Genomic DNA, 14,864 nt, shown 5'->3' on the forward strand with positions numbered 1-14,864 from the left:
AACCACAATCCTGCAGCTGAAACCATCCCATATCTGCATAATTCAAAGGATAAGGACACTGGGATACACGGGACACTGGGATACACGGGACACTGGGATACACGGGACACATGCATTAATAAGACATGCTGCGATTAAGTGCCAAACCGAGGCTAAACTAGAGCTCTACTCAACAAGTTTAAGTGGTGCCAGTTTCAAGTCCAACACATACACCTGTTAAAACACCAGCTGATATTAACTCGTACTTGTCCTTAGTCCAACACCTGTTAAAACACCAGCTGATATTAACCCCTACTTGTCCTTAGTCCAACACATACACCTGTTAAAACACTGGCAGATATTAACCTCTACTTGTCCTTAGTCCAAAACATACACCTGTTAAAACACCAGCTGATATTAACCCCTACTTGTCCTTAGTCCAACTAAAGAGGGGGTGGTAAAGCAGTGTATTCCCAGATTCAACTGGTTTCAGTCAGTTCAACATTGCATCTCATGTAATAAAAGCAGAGCATTAGGGAGGAAGTGGGAGAAGAGCAATCTAATTGAAACTAAGAGCTTAACAGTATGTCCTGTGGAGAACTAAGTGTGGAGTAATCGCGTAATTGGTCAGACGCTCCATTAAATTCTGGGTCCATACACATTAGGAGAAGATAGGTTTCGAGCCATGGTCTAACAAAGAGCTCCACCAACTCTCTTTGCAAGTCTACGGGCCAAATGTCCCCTCCCGAAATTCAAAGAATGCAAACACCTACGAAATCTTGATTTGGCCAAAGCACTGGAACAAACGCTGCTCTTTATCTCACACTCCGTTGTCTCATAACAGATCTACGGTACCAGTTATGTTTACATAGTCTGTCTACAAGAGATTAGGTGTGGAGCCATAATACTGTATAGTGGGTACATCTCAATAGTCTAAAATAACCTAATCTCTCCATCAAGAGATGAGGTTGCCACTTTAGACCATTACAATTATTGAGACACACCCGTAGAGGTGCTAGAACATCCCAGTGAGTGTGAGAGAGAGGCAAGAGCCCCAGTGAATAACACCTGCCCTGGGGGGGGGGGGGGAAATAACCCATGTTATTCAGCAACACTGTGGTGCTGACTGGGGCAGTGTGAGATGGTGCTCTTCCGTCTCAGGTATATTTCTGTTTGTGTGAGTAGACTAGGGGTATGTCCCAAATGGCCCCGTATTCCCTATAGAGGGCACTACTTTTGACCAGGACCCATAATGCTCTGGTCAACAGCAGCGCAATATATAATATAGGGTGCCATTTGAGACACAGTGGGAAACCTAATCCAATAACAGACCGGCAGGACCCACGATGGCCATTTCTCATTTCAGCATTTCAGCTCCTCGCAAAACAAGTCGGTCACTGATCCGATTTATCGAGTGATGTCTTTTGTGCGAAGCGGCTCCTCAGATCTTGGGTGATTGTATTATGTATGCGATGGGAGAGGTTCTTTTTAAACTATAAACAGTGCCTGGGTTCCCCTCCCCCCTTTTGAGTTCATTCAAATGCGCACTTGCCGGTCACAAAAGGCACTGCCCGGTAAATCACTTTGCATGCCCGGTGCTGTTCACAAATGTCACTGGACTGTAAACCACTTTGCATGCCCGGTGGTGGTGCTGGCACGGGATAGGCTGCCTTACCTGGTTGTCTTGGAAACCAGTGTCCTATCGGGTTTGGCCGCAGCTGAAGTGCTGGGAGGCTTGGGGGCAGCATGTCTGGAAGCTAGAGGAGAGGGAGAGTGAATGAGAAAGTGTATGAAGAGAAAGATGGGGGAGTAAAAAAGGTGGGATGAAGATGAGGGGTGGAAGTGAGGACTGGGATGAAGGATTGGTGTCGTAGGAGTTGAGAGCAAATGTGTCTGCAGCCAAGCACAGGTGGGTTTGTATGAGCTCTAAAACACATAGGACAGTAACTAAAAGACTCAACATGGGACAAAGGAAAACAAAAGCTGTGTGTCTAACCAAAGCATGGTTAACAAGAAAATACTCAGCAGTATGTGTGTGTATAGTCTTTGGCTCCTCACCTGTGGTTTTGGGTCTGGCCCCAGCCCCATTAATGGGCCCAGCAGCTGGAGGTCTCCTCGTTGGAGTGCCAAGCCCCGTCGCCGCAGTCCATGTAGCGTTGGTTGGCCTGGTAGCAGAGGTGGACCTGGGGACTCGGACAGCTACCTTAGTTTGGGTCCTGACAGTGGAAGCCACGGACCTCTTTGTGGCTGCAGCCGGTGCTCCAGCTATAGTGGAGATTCTCTTTTTGTCCAAAGCAGCTTTCTTGGCCAGGTCACTGGCCGATGACTTTAATCCATTGGCCATGTGGCTTGGGGCCGTGCCCGGACGAGAGGTGCTGGGTCCCGATGCCGGACCCGTTACGGTCTTGGTTCCAGCTGTGCCTGGCCGTGGTTTAGCCAAGCCCACGGTCTTAGCCTTGGGTTTGGGGTCAGCTGCTGCCTTGCCATTGGCCCCATTGACCTCCTTGGATGCAGGGGGTGCTGTGGGGTTTTCAGGGGGTGCTGTGGGGTTTTCAGGGGGTGCTGTGGGGTTTTCAGGGGGTGCTGCGCTGTTTTGGTTGTCTTCAGGCTGTGATGGAGAGGACGGGGAAGTTGAAGGAGCTGGCTGGGCAGGCATCTCGTCGGTGGCCATCCCCTGGGCCGAAGGCTCAGCTCCTACGGCTTCTGTGGGCTCCATGGCAACCCCATCCGGTTTCATCCCTTGTAGGCCTGGCAACGGTCTCACTCACCGGATCCAGCGGCTCACAAACACACTGAACCCGGAATGAAGCCAACGTCCTCTCAACAACCTCAAGGATCTGGATGGGGAGAAGAGCGAATCATAAAATGTTGACGTTAAAATTGGTGTGATAAAAAAATAAGTTTATCATAGAACTGCAAATACTGGTAGCAGAAGTATATTATCAGAATAACCACGCATGAAACCATGCAGTTGTAGACTAGGATAATTTTAAAAACATTAAAACCAACGGAAATGCCATGAGGCACATGGTCTCGCCGAGGAATTTGAAACTATTGGAAAAACAGGAAGAGAGCAGCCAGGGAAGCCAACATGATGATTTGTTTCTAAATTGCACAATCACTCACACTGTCTGATAGCAATACAATGTGAGGATCACAGAAACTGCGAACAGACACATCCATGATTAAAACCGGTATTGTCAGAGTACTACAAAAAGTTTGCCATGCAATAACAGAAAACAAAATGTCCTTCAGCATATAGGGAGAGTGTTGTGGATGGAGTGCTGAAAGACCACAAGGCCTTGCAATCTCCTTACAGACCACAGGAGAGAGAGTCTGGAAAACCAGGACCACATGTCCCATTTGTTTGTGATTCTGTTGCTCGGTGCTGCCAGCCCAGATGCTGACCACGATGACAGCCAGCAATTAGTTAGAAAAGTCATACGCTGGTTCTGGGAGGCCTCAAATGGACAATAGTGTGCAAGACAAATTGAAAGCGTGGATGGATGTTGGGGGGGGGGGGCTTTTTCTCATTTACTCCAATTTCCTTTCCTATCACAAGCCCTCCCACCCACTCCTGCAGCGCTCCCTGTCCATCTGCCCCTCTACCCCAGCACCAACCATTTTGATTGTTTTATCAGTATTCCCCCCCCCCTTCCCTCACTCCTATATTTTTTCTTAGCCACTTGTTCCTCTTTCCGCTACTCTACCCCCTCGATACGCTATGAGATCTGTTCTCAGTCAACAGATGGTCCGGGCAGAAATCAGTGTTCGGAGCTCAACAAACAGGCTTGGCAAGAGAGCAGGAAGAGAGCGCAAGAGTGAGAGGGGGGTGAAAGAGATGGAAGCGCACGGGAGGGAAAGGGAGAGAAGTAAAGGACTGGGAGAGCACAGACCGAGAGAGACGAATGCACAAGCCATCTGACGGAGGTCGTCGTTAATAGTTTGACTGAAACTTCCACCAAGGCAACTTTCTAAAGAGGGGCTATTTAGTGGGGCAGATCGAGAAACCGAAAGGCCCAATAGAAACTCTATTCAGTTACTTATTAACGTTGACACGTACCATAGAGTGGAACACCTTGTCCACAACTCTCCACACAAACCTCAGTTTGCTACTTAAATGTTCAGACGAATTTCTTTCCATCAAGAAGACAGTTTGGCCTTGGCCCGTTAGTGAGCGACACGTGAGGCCTAACTGCACATTAGCCCAATCAATTGGAAAGGCAAATGAACAAAAAAGACCGCTTGTGGGGGGGGCCCGGTGGAACTCGTTGAGCCGGTTTGATAGCAGATGAACAATAGAACTAATATCAACACCCCTCCTCCCCCAAAACACATGCACCCCTCTCAAATTCCCCCAATCTCTCTCCCTCCAAACCAAATGGTCTGACCCCTATTTCAACCAGAGAGGACAAACAAAAAGCCTTCGGTGCCGTTTTCCATGATTTATTTTCCTCTCCTTCAGGCTCTGACTGCAGGCAGACAGGCTGTTTCCTCCTCTCTGCTGTTACACATCTCCAGCACAGAGCGAGAGGGGCGCCAGGGAGGATAAAGGCGGCCAACGAGGAGAGGGGCCAAGCTTGCGGCCTGCACTCAACCGAGCAGGGCTACGCCAGAGCAGCTAGCTCTTCTTACACATCTACATTATTTCAACGCTATATAGATATTATCGCATACTTCAACTCGATGACCTGAGACGTTTCTGTGAAACAGAATTAGCCATCAATGACTTGGCCGAATCAAGTTTGGAATATTGCCCAGGAGTTATAGGCCAGTAGAGTCTCAATCACCTAGTACATTATCAATCAATCTAAATTTGGAGAGGAAACATGGCTCAACTACACTTATCAAATTGGTCATCGTCTCTGCACAAGGCATTTGGGTGGGCTCCGACACCCACGTAGCGACGTAATGATGCATTGGGGAGACAGCGGGATGAGGGACACCTCAGACAGGGACGACCGCCAGCTAAGTAAATCCAGCGGGCAGCGCCAGTGGGCCAGGCAGGAGTCGGACTAACGCGACGTCGCTGTACCCGCGTTCGGTGGACAGCAGCAGGGTAGAAGGGGGATGTTTTGACCGTGGGCAGAATGGCCACTGGCCTGGCTTTACTTGTGCCCATCTCTGGTCCGGGCAAATGCCAGGGGCTGCTGACTTAACCACTAATGCCAGGGGCTTACCAAAGTGCAGCCTGTATGGCATTCCTTACCACGAACTGGGCCGACCTCTGGTGTTGTGGTAGGTGGCATCACTAAAACATTACACATGCATATCAAGGGCTTTATTGAACTGTAGCAAGGCGATTAGTGAGGGCGTTGGAGACTCCTCTGCTTCAGAGCAGCTGGCTGCAGTTTGTCCTATTTGAAACTATTGCTTGGCATCTTAAAACCACTCATCACCAAAATGTCCTCATGACAAATTCTCTGGGAATTTCAGAGCAGCTTTCCATCCCTGGCTGAGTCTTCGCATAGATTTGCAATTGGATTGATTAGAAAGGGGAACACCCCCTTTCTACCCTACAAAAAAAAATATATAATAAATTGCACGGCTGATAGATATGAAAGGCATCATGCATTTTTATGAAATAATGAGCCATTGCGCTCCCTTCCATTCATTTGCATAACAAATACCAGTAAAAGAGGGCTAATACCATATTCAGGACACAGCATGCTTCCTTTCCAGCTAGCGCTGTAGCTAATATCACAATTACCTCAATACCCTTGGCAACAACTACCATGTGTTGGAAGTATGCAAATTCATAAGCCGGTTGGAAATTGCTCCCGGGTCGCAGTCTGACAACACAGTGGCTGGCTATTAACAGACTAGCTCGTGTCCGTGAAAACAAACTCTGCAAGCTGTCCGTTTCTCTCTCTGGGTGTGGGGGTTAACGCTGCCATCGTAAGCTTGTTGGGGTGGGCCGTCTGGACGGAAGAAACTCGTCGCCCCCCTCAGGCTCAGTCTCACCTTCGCATCCAACTCTCCCCTCGCAGTCTTTCTTACAGTTTAATTACAGCTGTTTGTCTGCAATCATCCGACACAGTGCCAGCCATGTTTTAGCAGCGCAACAAAAATGGGTCACTTATGATATCCCTTTAATACAAACAGCAGGGGGTTTAGCTGTGTTGAGAGTGGGTTGGAAATGCAGTCTGACTACAGGGAGAACAAAAATAAAGAAAAAAAAAGAGCAAGAAGGGTAGGGGATGGAGCAGGGTGGTATTACTGATGACGGCGTAGTGTCATAACAGTCTTAACCACGGGTAAAAATAAATAAATAAATAGATTCTCCTCTCTGCTAGCTCACAGAGGGAGGTGAACGGGGAGAGTGTGGAGGGGAAATATGAGTGCTTCAATGGTAACCTCAAACCTTTATGGTGGAATTGAGGCCCAGTGTCATGTGTACATGTGCTAGAATGCCTGGGGAGGGTTTGGGCCAGGGCATCTGTCGGTGACCCGAGCCACCCCCGTTCACATTCCAGCTCTGCCTGTCAGGCTCCTCAGGGAAGCAGCCTATAAACAGCTGTCAGAGGAAGGGTGTGTACGAATATACACACACTGAAGAGTTAGTCCCATGTTTCATGAGCTGAAATAAAAGATTGCAGATGTTTCCCATTGCACTAAAAGTTCTCAAATTTTAGGCACAAATTTGTTTACAATGTAGCATTTCTCCTCTGCCAAGATAATCCATCCACCTGACAGGTGTTGGCATATAAAGAAGCTGATTCAACAGCATGATCATTTCACAGGTGCACCTTGTGCTGGGGACAATAAAAGCCACTTAAAAGGCGCAGTTGGTTTACAAAACGCCACAGATGTCTCCAGTTGATAGGGAGTGTGCAATTGGCATGCTGAATGCAGGAATCTCCACCAGAGGTGTTACCAGAGTTTGGTTTGGGATGCTTTGGATCGACAGCGTGTTCCAGTTATGCCAATATCCAGCAACTTTGCACAGTCACTGAAGAGGTGTGGGACAACATTCCACAGGACACAATCAACAGCCTGATCAACTATGCGAAGGGGAGGTGTCGCGCTGCATGAGGCAAATGGTGGTCACACCAGATACCGACTGGTTCTGATTCACATCCCTACTTCCTTCTTTTTAAAAAAAAAAAAGGTATGTGTGGCCAACAGATGCATACCTGTATTCCCAGTCATGTGAAATCCATAGATTAGGGCCTAATGAATTACAAATTGACTGACTGGCTTATATAAACTGTAACTCAGTAAATATCTTTTAAATTGTTGCGTTCATATTTTTGTTCAGAATACACTGTGTGTAAGTGAGAGAGCAGGTCTACCACATCGTGCGTTCTTCTGATTCCACCGTGCTGTTCTCGAGTACTTGCATCATCTTTGACTACAAGACTGTGGACAATAGACCTCCATTTTAGACTGCACTGCCAAAGCAAACCCTGTGTCTGTGACCAACCTTCCCTGACTGCCCCCTGTGCCTGACAGAGACAACCCAATTGAGCATTTAACAGTGGCTGCTAGCTAGACTGAACTGGGCCTGGGCGGTAGAGACTATGGTGTAACTGAGCTATATAGCGCCATTTGGGTGTTTGACAAAACAGGGGCCTCAGTCTCTGGCTATTCATTAATGGACTGCTGTCTGAGTGAGGCCTTGCTATGTGGATGCCTCCGAAGTACTGGGGCTCTGGCCAGAGGAAACACAGGCCCCATTCACAGTGTGTGTGTGTGTGTATATAAAGGGTATGACAGGAAAGGAGGGTGGATAATGAGGGAGAGAGAGTGGAGAGGCTTTAGAAAGACAGGAGTTTACAAGGAGAAAAGAGTATTGGAGAAGGAGGGGTTTATTAGGGAAGGAAGGGGGTTTCCAACATGGAACTTCTTTATTGGACCAGTTCCCTGCAGACAGGAAACGGGTCATTCACTAGTCAACTGACCAATTTCACTAGAAGTTACAACAACGCATTTTGACCAAAGCAGATCCACACACACGGGTTGTGTTCATTAGGGAACATCGTAGCAAAGCGCTTCGCAATGGAAAACGAAAACTAGCACTTGTGATTGGTCAAGTTCAGGTTCTCTCCCCTTTTCAGTCCATTTTCTTACATTGAGTGCCTAAAGAATACAACCCAAGGCAGTCATTAACCTACCAACTGCATGAGATAGGAAGTATTTAGGAGGCTGTGCTATCCACTGAGGGTGGGGGGGAATTGTTGAGCAGGGAAAGCCAGAACCCCCCCCAGACTGCCAGCCTGTCCAAAGAGGGAGCCAATAAATTTAGTAAGAGGAGGAAGTTGAATGAACTCTTAGGATTGGTGGTAGAAGAGCGGAGGATGGGGTGAAGTGTGTTGTGGGGTGTGGAGAGCGAGAGAGCTTAAGACTGTTGCTCCGTCTGCCCATATAAAGGCAGTGCTGCCGCTGCATCACCACAGAACACTCAGAAAACATGGCACGCAGAGAGATCCAATCTCCTGATGAAATCCACCAACACAAGACAGTCATTACTCACAGCATGATGACAGGAGAGGCTCTGCTGAGCATATGGGCCCAGCTCGGCTCTCAACCCAGTTGCGTGGCTGTCTCAGCCAGTCTCGACTAAATGAAAGACGCTCCCTAACGCACTGCTGCTGCCGTAGACCTAGGAGTTGCCTGCTCTCAGTTTTGGAAACTCAGCAAAGGCAAGCCAGGCAGGTCGCTAGCAAGTCGGTACTCGACGTCCAGCCATGTCCGAGCCCAGCATGTTGGATATGTATTTAATACATTATATCTTGGGTGACAACATGTTTGAATGTGTATGGATTTAAAGGCCCGGTGTAGTCAAAAACATGATTTTCCTGTGTTTTTATATATTTCCACACGGAGGTTGGAATAATACTGTGAAAATTATGATCATGCCGTTTTAGTGTAAGAGCTGCTTGAAAAGACTGCCTGAAATGTCAGCCTGTTGTGGTGGGATGGAGTTTGGGCCTGCCTGGTGATATCAGAAAATGAGTTAATAGACCAATAGCTCTTTGCTAAGAAGCCATCTGTTTAAAAAAAAACATTTTTTTGAAAACTTAATTGTTACCCAGAAATGATTTGATATGGAGATGTTTTTTTTAAATGGCTGCATTGGACCTTAAATAGGCCTAAATTACATTGGGCATACTTGTGCAAAGTGCAGCATGAGATTATGATAAGATACTATACGTAGGCTGCAGCGGGCGAGTGGTTGTACGAGGCTTTATATAGGCTAGTTGGCAGGGTATAAGAAGGGTAGTGGCAAGGCATGTGTGAATGAGCGATGTCCTCGGCAGACCCAACTGGGGGGTGGGGGGGGGGGGGGGTTGTTCACGTCACAACACTAACCACAACTGCTGCATTCTTACACACACGCACTGCACAAGAGGCAGGAAACCAAACACAAAACAAAAAAACACAGCTCTACTCCAAAGAATTCATTCTGGGACACCGTGAGGGAGGGAGAGGCGCTAGCATTCTTTCACAGTTCCTGCTGGCGTCTGATAACAACAAAAGAGGATGTGGTTGCCGATCCGACTTTCCCAGGGTCTTTAGTCTGCTGCACTCAAAGAGCCAGAGCTTCTGCATACGTGTACATTCTCTACTTTAGGTGCAGAGAACCAGGCTACTCTGTGGAATGGCGCTCGTTTAATAAAGTCAGATCAAAGCTGAATCCGTGTCTGCAAGATTACAAGGAACACAGTATTCTACAGAACAGAACCAAATATAATAGCATAAAAAACTACAGTAAGACAAAAACACCACACTGTAATTCATCAGGTTTTACCAGTGAAACATCCATGCAGCATCATTCTATAGTAACCATTTGATCTCAAATCAGCATTCGGATTTTCTTCAGTTATACAGGTGTGGTTTTGAAGTAGCCTACAGTGATGTTTGGAATGATGGAGCCAACTAATTTTAGAGCCGATTGTGTTAAACTGTAGCATAGCCTACCTGTGTATTTTGCCTAGTGGCGCACGCTGTTGACTAACTTTATACTACTATGCCATTATAGCCGGTTCTGCTACGTAGATCGTGCAGACGTGGACCCAACTTCATTTAAAACGAGCACCATGAGCATTTCCCCAATGACTGTTTCCGTCGCCTGAGTAACCGGTTCCCCGCGCGTAGGGAATATATACACGCACAGAAGCTTTTAGTGCTGTAGACTAAAGATCCTGAAAAAGCCAGAGCCGCAGCCACTCCGTAACAAAAACAGGCCATGGTGGACGACACACTACCGTGGGCTCTCCCAGGGGAGCTATGCACCGCTGCCTTCCCAAGCTCGCCCTATGGTGACAGGCGTTTCACAGCGACCTGAGGGTGAGGGCAGGGTGCCGATCTCCTATGAGGCAACTCAACAGGAGCAACGCTCCCATAGAGGATAGCTTGCTGACCTTTACCCTTCCGTTTAACAGGAACCACTGGCACAATGGACTCAAGAGTGGAAAGGAATTACTCAATGGGAATACAAGCTCATGCCGACCTGAAAAGCCACCTCTAACTAGCTAACTAACTAACTAACTAAAGCCCATGGCATCTCATCTGGCAGTACACTGAAGAGGTGGCACTCATTTCAGTTCGAGACAGAATTGAAGCATAAAACCGATGATGTCAACGACAAACCAAATATCAAAAATGACCCATCAAATCCCTCCATGGCTAATCAAAAACAAACACACATGATCCCCTACCCAAGCCAGCCAGCATTAAATGTCTTAGGGTACAATCAAAAACAACACCCCCTACTAGAGCTCTGCACGGGCATGAATTTTAAGCCCGAACCCTAACCATGCCCGAGACAGTCAGGCCCGATTGCTTCCTTCAAATTTAAGGCTCGGACCCAAACAACTTCCTCCATTAGTAAACCCTTTAGTTACTACTCTCCATCTGTCACAAGCTCCCTGCACGCCGAGTCAGTGAGTAACCATAGCAAGGGCTCCACTTGGGCTGCTCTGCTCAACGAGCCATGTCAGCTGTAACCTCAGACAAAACGCAAGGACCATCGTTATGATCCTAGTCAGATACGACTGTACCGCGCAGGCAGAGCACAAGCAAATGGCTCCGCCTCAAAAATGTTTAGTGGTCAATTTAGTGATACCCCAAGCCCTGTCCGTAACCCTTCTTATTGATGAATAAACGGGCCCTAACTCGATGTATAATGTTGGGGCCCGTTGGGCAGCGGAGCTCTACCCCACAGAGCGCCCTTTTCCTGCAGCGCCCCACCCTTCACTGGGTGTCCCCTGCACTGTGGTTGGATGGTGGGAACTTCTGGAAGCCCCGCCCCATGTCTAGTGGGGAGGCTGGGGAGACACCAGGGCACAAAGCCCCTTTGCCAACCTGGGTAGACCACAGAGATATATATATATATATATATATATTAATTCCATGGGGGTGGGGGCATTGGAGAATGTGCTAACTGACGTTAAAGCGCTCGATAACGGGATGAGGAGGATAAGGCTGTGGCGAGTCAAGCTACAGGCTAAGTGGATAGTTAGTGTAGCCAATTAGCCGCGGGGAATGAGATGCGGATGGGCTAACCTAACAAGTTAGTGTTAAGGGAAATCATAAGACAATGGGGGTTACCTAGTCATTTAGCCTGGGGGGAATGAGGAGGGAATGGACTCGCGGCTAGCCTAGCCACTAGCTTACGTCCTGCAGGCAGTCAGAACAATCTGGATAAAACTGGACCAGGTTCAAAGCAGCACTGAGCCGGGTTTGGTCTGGGGGTCTCTTCAGGACAAGGCATGAATAGGGCCGAATGTTCCCGCAGGGTGGGAGATGGCAGAGGGGAGGTGTGTGTGCTGGTTGTCAGTGGGTAATCTGAGGATTAAAAGGTAACAGACAGGTCCCATTGTCTGCCCCTGTGCCCCCTTTGGCCTGGGGCATAGAGGGGCGTATGGATTAGCTCAGCCGAGGCAGGGGGACAGGGGTAGCAGCTGGCACGCTTGCTTTTGGCCAAAATCCCACGAGAACAACCAGACCTGGGACACCAGGGCTCTAAATGCATAATTCCTTGATTCCTCGCATCTTCTCAAAAACCCATTGGAGAAGGTCTGAGGGGTTTGCAGAGGAGGCAAGGGGATTGGTTGCGGGGAAATCACTGACACACTAATTGAGAAGAAGCCATGACAAACCAGGGACACCAGGCTTTTGGAGGGATGGGGAGGCTGACAGTGGGATGGCTACAGGGCCGCTCCTCTCTGGGGATCAGGAAGAAAGTCAATAGTGGAAAGCAGCTGTGCTCAGTGTTGCTGCTGCCTCAGGGCCAGATCAGTTACCAGGGCTATGAGCAGCCAGGGTGAGCTCAGGCCAGATGGACTGATCCCATCGCACCTGCCTGGCTGCCATGCACTCGGGCGCACACACACCACGGCTCTATTACTGAACACACAAGACCTGGGTTACTCATGGGTCGTGAGGCAGACCAGAGGAAAACAGGATGTGTGTAACTAGCCACGACGCACACAGCAAGGGCCGTCAGATACACACACCTCAAACCTCGGGGTCAACACCTAACCACAAATCAAACCTTGTCCCAAAGCACACCATTAAAATAAACCAGATATGGCTAAACGTATATCGGGTCGGGTCTGGTCTGACCAAATCCAATTCCTGAATGTGTTGAACACTTTGGATCATAGCAGCGCACAGAGCCACATGTCACAATGCCAGAGTCTAAAAGCAGTGCGTGTCCATTGCTTCGTGGCTAATAAAGAGAATGCTGAATCCCAAGGCACAGACCACCACAGGGGCAAGCGCTACAGCAGCACAACCAACCACAGCCTTCCATGGGAGAGCCGTCAGCAGCCCTTCCAGACTGGAGACCGTGTCCGAGTCCCAAATAGCACCCTTCTCCCTATATTTGGGACGGACTTACTGAGACACCATAGAAACCAGTGAGAGAACGCATGATGAAACCTACTAATTGTATTCACAGGATGTGTGACGTTCGTAATGCTGCAAATTGAGGGATTTTATGGCCGTTGATAGGGTAGATAATAGCTCGCGAGCAGGTGTGTGGTGCGTGTAATTAGGTACCATTTCATCTGCTCACTACGCAGGGCAAAGAAAATGGATTTGAGTCCAGTGACCTTGACATCCATTAGGTATCATCTCAGCAGCTGTTGCATTGATGCGGTCGCATGGCCCCAACGATAACCAGAGCAAATAAAGGAGCATTAGCAACCATTACAAGTGGAAAGCCAGGAGTCAGCAGCACACCTTTGTGACTCCCACACTCCCAAGACTATTATTTAAAGGAATTTGTTGAAGGCACCCAACAAAATAACAGATACTGACCTGCGGAGTTTTACGGCTGTATCCAATTTAAAAAAAAATCAGCCGTCCGGTCACGCGATCGGATACAACGCAATGCCAACCACCTGGATTTCTGTGAGAGTCTTACCGAAAATAGACAACTGCAGCTGCCCCATGGGGCGCCATGTTGACTAACAAGGGAGTGTACACTACAGGAGAGGAACCAATTGAAGTGCACTTACATTCCAAGACTAGTTGGGTGCCAATCATGTTACATGACTCTCGTCGAGAGAACATTAGTTCTACGAGAGTCAGAGGCTGATCTAAGATCTGTTTTCTTTCAATAAATACAACGATAAGGATGATTTTAGGGTTGGTAATACTGATCCTAAACCTGCACTTAGGGTAGTCTCGTCTTAGGGCATAGACAAACTGTGTCACTGCCTACATCACTACTTTATTGGCTGAATAAAATACTCGCTAGGAAGATTGAGATCACGCAGGTTACTTTTAATGAGTGCATTTCCCAAGTGGCTAGTTTGCGTCAACTACTTGCAAAACCACTGCAAAGATTTTGCCTGCAAACGTTGTTTTTTAATTGCAACGTTCTGTATTGTCCACCCCACGATTTGTTGGGAGTGTCCCCTGAATCCCCCCCACCCCTATTGAAGTAGTGTGACGTAGTTCCTCTACACCAAAAGAGCCCATAATTGAAACCAGACTCTAGTCACCGACTGCCAACTTCTAGTCAATTTGGATCTGACACTGCAGAGGTTTAGCAGGAGGACAGAGGAAGTGGTATTATCTTAAACAGGGGTGTCAAAGGCATTTTCCCCCAGGGGCCGCATTTGGTCTTCAACAAGGTCCGGCAGGCCGCACTGAATTTGTTATTTCAAAATATTGTCCTACATCCTTCATTTCTGGAATTTTCAATGCACACATTCAAGAAACTGTTTGTATGTAGGTCCATTATAATTGACAGTTGATTTGGTTTTAGTCATTTCAAAGTATATATATTTATTTAAAAACACCCGTGGGCCAGATTGGACCCCCCCCTCCCCTCCCGGACTGTATATGTTTGACACCCCTGGTATTGTGAACATGCCAGGAGCTCAGGCCATAGGCATCAGTGAGAGAGATGGTTTCACACCCCTGCAGTGATAATTCACACTCAGAGAGGGTTGCCTGAGAGGTCACTGCTGAGAGGGGACACATTCCCCACTCTGGGTGGGCGAGAGGGTGTCACTGTCAAACCCCTGCAGCAACGTAACCTCTCAGTCAATGTGACACCCTGAAACGGATAATACACCCCTACAACAAAACCCGAAATCAAGATCACATTCACCACATTAGCACACGTCTTGAAAAGGAAGTCATGTCTCCTTTAAGAGATCAAATGACAATTTAACACCGTTTTCAAAGAAAGCACTTGATCACTGATAAAAAGGCATGTTATGCTATACAGAACAATTGATGACAACAGCAGATATGACCAGACTGATGCTGTTTGATAGACTTCTGAAATCTGATGAACTTCTGTTGACACCCAATCAGTGACATTGAGATGGGGCAGGTGGGATAGCATTGGCTGGCCTGTGCCCCATTTCAGATTATGTAACTTGTATTTGGAGCCAAAAACCCAGATGACAGTATCA

General features: G+C 47.9%; 1 protein-coding gene across 1 annotated transcript in view; it reads right to left on the minus strand.

Annotated features, from left to right (window-relative positions):
* si:ch211-214c7.4 (treacle protein) overlaps positions 1–14,864 on the minus strand; it is a 39,730-nt gene that overhangs the window by 23,466 nt on the left and 1,400 nt on the right. Inside the window, exons 2-3 of the mRNA XM_021557225.2 lie at positions 2,038–2,816; positions 1,655–1,736 (exon numbers count right to left, since the gene is read on the minus strand). Coding sequence (XP_021412900.2) covers positions 1,655–1,736; positions 2,038–2,716 — 761 coding nt within the window. The 5' untranslated portion in view covers positions 2,717–2,816. The remainder of the gene's footprint in view (positions 1–1,654; positions 1,737–2,037; positions 2,817–14,864) is intronic.

Source organism: Oncorhynchus mykiss, chromosome 13 (genome assembly GCF_013265735.2).
Source record: "Oncorhynchus mykiss isolate Arlee chromosome 13, USDA_OmykA_1.1, whole genome shotgun sequence".
Classification (NCBI taxonomy): Eukaryota; Metazoa; Chordata; class Actinopteri; order Salmoniformes; family Salmonidae; genus Oncorhynchus; species Oncorhynchus mykiss.